The sequence below is a fragment of the Chinchilla lanigera genome, unplaced genomic scaffold (assembly GCF_000276665.1).
Source record: "Chinchilla lanigera isolate Chin_1 unplaced genomic scaffold, ChiLan1.0 scaffold00122, whole genome shotgun sequence".
Lineage (NCBI taxonomy): Eukaryota > Metazoa > Chordata > Mammalia > Rodentia > Chinchillidae > Chinchilla > Chinchilla lanigera.
In genome coordinates, this window is record NW_004955523.1 from 165,367 (window position 1) to 170,217 (window position 4,851).

Consider the following 4,851-nt stretch of genomic DNA (forward strand, 5'->3'; position numbering starts at 1 on the left):
CAGGCTGACGCCTGGCCCTGGAATGACAGTTCGCAGCCTCTTTCCTGGAAGGTCACCCAGGCAGTCTCCTCTGAACAGTTAGGCCCCTCCTGAGCACTTGGGAATGGCACAGAAGGCGAGGGTCCTGTCCACCAGGTTGGGTGGACACGTGGTGTCCAGCTGAGTGTGCGAGGCTGGGGCTGCTGGTCTCCCTCCCTCCCAGCTGAAATGCATTCCAGGTTCTGAGACTCAGTGTGTCGCAGGGCCACCACAGCCACTGCAGCGGGTGACCTGGGCAGGCCACGATCCTCAGGCCAGTAGGGGCAGGATGGTTGAGCAGTCTAGATGTCAAGGGTTGCAGGAAATGAAAGAGGAAAGGTCTGGAGAAAAGCTGTCTTAAAAAGAAATACTGGAAAGGAAACAGAGAAAGCGGCCAGAAAGAGTAAAACAGTGCAGTTCTTTTTTTTTTTTTTTTTTTTTTTTTTTTGGTTTTTGGTTTTTGGTTTTTCTCCGGTACCGGCAACCGAACTCACGACGTTGCGCTTGCCAGGCAGGCACTTTGCCGCTGAGCTAAATCCCCCGCCCCAAAACAGTGCAGTTCATAAGAGCCAAACCTTGGTATTGGTCCACCAGCAGATGAATGGATAAAGAAAATGTGGTCTTTATACACCATGGAGTACTACTCTGCCATAAAGAGGAAATATGTAGGAAAAGTGATGTACTGCACCCTGAGACCATAATGTTAAGTGAAATAAATCAGACATACAAGTTTAAATACCATAAAGAGCAAAATGCATAAAAAGCAAAAGAAAAGAAGGGTAATAGGGAAAAGGGGGATAGATCTTTTGCAAAAGGAAAAGGGGCCAAGAGATGGAGGGAGAGGGGAGGGAGGAGCAGGGGTAGGAATGCAGAAGAAGAACTGAGACGCCTTAGGCCCAGGCACCAGCTCCCTCGAGCTGCCTGACCATTATGTGCTGCAAACACGCCCTAGAGAGAAATAAAAACTGAGAAAGGCAATGAAGTCCTTTAACCCAAGATCAGAAGAGCAGCTTGCCACTGTCCATCCTGCTGGGTTACTTAGCTTTCCTTCATAGGACTGACCACCGCCTGACCTTTTGTACTATATATGAGTTGGCTCTTTATAGCTGCTCACACAACAATACAAAGTTTCAAGAGAGGGAGGATTTGCTCTGCTTTCTTTGTAACTCAGGCCTCGTGCTTGGCACACAGTAGATGCCCAATGCATGGGCGGCAGGCAAGCAGTTGGTACCGAACCAGTTTAACATTCTGCATCAGTCGGACAATCACAACAGCTTAAAGCACTTCGTAATCCACAAGCCTCTTGTTTAACTCGGTTCCTCAGAGTTTCTCTTGCTGAGCTGCTCCATCCATGAGGAAATGACCCAGGAGATGCGCAGCCTCTACAAGGCAGCCCCCCGATAGACAGCCAGAGCTGCCTGCACTGTGGCTTGGCTGCACCCTCTCGGAGCCTCGAGGACAACCAGACTGCAGAACTGTAGGGCCTGCCGCTAACTGGGCCATCGCCAAAATGACCCAGTGCCCTGCGGCCAGGTTCATCGGCCTCCCCGCCCAAAAGACCTCTCTTTGGTGGCCTGGGAGGGACAGAGTGAACACAGAGGCAGCACTGAGATGGCCAAAGCTCTGGTGCTCGATTCAGACTGCCTGGGTTCCTCTCACCCTTGTGGACCTCAACTGGAATGTGACTGTGAAAATAATGACAGCGACTTCACAGGGTTCTTGTGCAAGATAAACGAGCGTCTAGAACCAAGCCTGCCTGGCACATAGCTCGAGACGATGGCTGGGGCAGCAACAGCGTTGCCATCGTCATCCAGGGCCCAGCAGCGTAACCTGAGTCACCTAATCTCCTTACTGGACCTTACTTACCTCTCCTCTAATGCGGGGATAACCTGGTCACAAAGACGGAGTAAGGAACAAATCAGACCATGTGCATTAAGCCCTCAGCAAGGCACTGGTACATATTGAATGTTTCATCAATGTGAGCTGGTACCTTATTATCATTCAAGAGCCTTTTACTAGTCTGAAATGCTAATGTGAAGATTTGCCGTGTGCAAATAGGTCTTCAGAACACAGCTTTGACAGCTGCAGGCTTCTCACCCTACCCGCTCTGGGCTTTTGTTGCTCCAAGGATAAGCCTTGCCTCCGAGGTGGGGCTAGGACGAGCTGGGAGGTAAGTTCTCGGCACAGGGCCTGTCTCTCCCTATGAGGCTTGGTCTCTGCCAGTCCAAGTGTCGCATCACCCCGCAATGCTGGCAGTGAGCAGGAGGACATGCAAATATGCCCTAAAAACGGCTTGCTATTTCAGGGCCCAGAGAGTACCCGTTTGTGGGTGGCTGTGAGCACAGCATGTCACGGTCAAGTACAGGGCGCTGGCCACCACTTTGGGGTGGCTGCGAAATACGAAAGCGGCAACCCGAATAAAGGCCATTTCCGAAAAAAGGGGGACACTCTTCCAGGCCCTTTTCTGGGGAGATAGCAACCCAGTCCTCCACGTGAATGCAGCTGGGCCAACCCCGGCCCGGGCTTCATCAAGCCACTCACCAAGTGGGGATGGGGACACTGCTCAGCTACAAGCACACGATGGCAATTTGACTGCGGAACGGTTAGGAAGCAGAGACTTTGGGGTTACAGGGCTGGGAGGGAAACTGGCAGCAAAGCCAGAGACAAGGGCCCCCCACGAGAAAGACAGGACACTACGCCAGGAAATGCTGTCAACGGCACAGAGTGACGGACAAAGTCTGGAAAAATCTGATCACGGTCTACCTCACCTTACAGTCAACAGTCTTTAGTAGGCGCCTTCTGTGTACCTAATGAAGGTGTCTCAAGCACAAAGGCCACAGGAAGGACCAGGCACTGGACGGAGATGAAGACAGCCAGCAGGACAAATGCAAAACCAAAAGCACAATCAGGACCAAGTAATGGGGAAGTGGGGGGCCGGGGCAAACTGGAGGAAGGAAGCAGTGAGGTGGCTGTCTCCACTCCGTGCAGCGCAGCAGTTGCCGTGCCTGAGCAGGGCAGTATGACCAGATCTTCCCATTTTTTAATTGCAATGTTTAAGTGAAATGTTGGTTCAAGTTGCTTTTTAAATACTGCACAGGCCAAACAAAACATATCTGAGAGCCAGATCCAGCCCACAAACAGCCAGCTTGCCACCCGTGGCTGGGCCCCCAGAACCCCTTCTTTGCAGTTTTCATGGTGCTCAGAGGAGAGAGGAGGTGACCCATAGCTGTATAATATCTTGGGAGCCCCTCTCTCTGGCTCCGGAGCCTCCAACCTCCTGGGCGGGGAGCGAGGCCCATCCTTCCTGTGAACACTCCCTCTGGACAGAGCCCTGCACCTCTGATACTCAGAGATACCCCACACCCTGCCCACCTCCCCTCACTGGCTCCTTCTGTCTGGTGGCTACTCTGCCAGGCCCCTGTAGAAAGGGCTCTTTTCGGACTTGCCCAGGAAAACATTTGAACAAATCACAAGTTTGGGCCAGCATGTACTTCACTGACGCTGAGCCATGCTGGGGACTTCTGCTTCTCACCAGTCCCTGGAGAAAAGCTGCCATTCTGCATGTAAGGCTTGTGAGAGCTGCAGGTGCAAGGGACCGGGAGGAGGGGCAGGGCAGTGCATCGTACTCTGTGTGAGAGGCCTTTGCCTCCCCTGTCTCAGGCAGATGTTGCTGGGGATTGAGGCCATGTCCAGCTCTGGCAGCTGCTAAATAAGGGAGGTCACACCACCTATTTTCCAAGTTCCCTTGCTCAGCCCCAAACTGGGGCCAAAAGAGGTGAAGGCACCAGTGTGACAAATAATAATAAGTTTTAGAGTTAACTCAATAGTAGCACTTTCCTCTATACTTTTCAAAATACGCACACATTTCCATTACTCTGCCCATCCAACACCCAGGGAGATCGCCAAGACATCATTATTTCTTAGATCATCAGGCTTCCCTTGCCTCTCAAAGCAGCCTCTAGACCTAGCTGTGTATGTGTCCATGGATTCCCAGGGGAGCTGGTTAAAATGCAGATTCCGAGTCACAGATGTGAGGTAGGGCCGCAAACCCCGTTTACACTACTGGTCTTCACGCCACATTTTGAGCAGCCAGGCCAGGGTTCCACAGCATGTCAGGGTTAGGGCCAGTCCCAAGACTCTGGAGTGAAAGGATGCACTCACCTCACTTTTCACAGGTTGGGGCCTCTTGCTCAGTTTCACCTCCAGGAAGTGCAAGGGTGCAATCATGGCCCCAATGTTGCGGATGTCGGCGTATTTCAGCTCCTCTGCAGTTAGAGCTGAGCTGGGGAGTCCGGTGAGAGGACCAAGCCCTGGCAGAGAGCCTGCGGTCACAGAAGGGTCTGGGATCTGCCCAGGCATCATAGCAAGAGGAGCAACCAGCCAGCCTGGAGTGGGTGAGAGAAAGCAGGACAGAACATCAGCTTTGAGGCCAGGAGCTCCACACCTTGCTATCCCTTCTTTTGCCAATGTTCCCGAGTCCCTTGCACTCCTGGGTGCTCTTCTTGCCCGTAGGTCCTTTCTGTTACAGAGGAAAATCAATTGATTCACAGCAGTCACCCATCCCCGGCACTGCTGGGATTGGCCCCTCCCCCAAGGCAAGACTTAACCCAACCAAGGGCAACACTTACGCAGCATTTGCTCTGTGTCAGACCCCTTGATAATCCTTCTACCTGCCCCATTAGCCCGGCCCAGAGCCCCTTGCATGGAGGAGGAAGGCGGGACATAGAAAATAACTCGCTCAAGGCTGAGCGCAGTTAAAGTGGGGGGCTGGGATTTAAATGGCACTGCGCTGTCTCTGAAGAGACCGACTCTCACGGTGCAATCTCAAGCCCC

General features: G+C 52.6%; 1 protein-coding gene across 1 annotated transcript in view; it reads right to left on the minus strand.

Moving 5' to 3' along the window:
* The window catches only part of Jdp2 (Jun dimerization protein 2), a gene marked incomplete at its 5' end in the record, with an annotated part of 29,224 nt that extends 24,821 nt beyond the window's left edge, over window positions 1–4,403 (minus strand). The window contains 1 exon segment of the mRNA XM_013507179.1: window positions 4,180–4,403. Within this exon segment, the coding sequence (XP_013362633.1) occupies window positions 4,180–4,380 (201 nt within the window).
* Window positions 4,404–4,851: the final 448 nt, after the last annotated feature.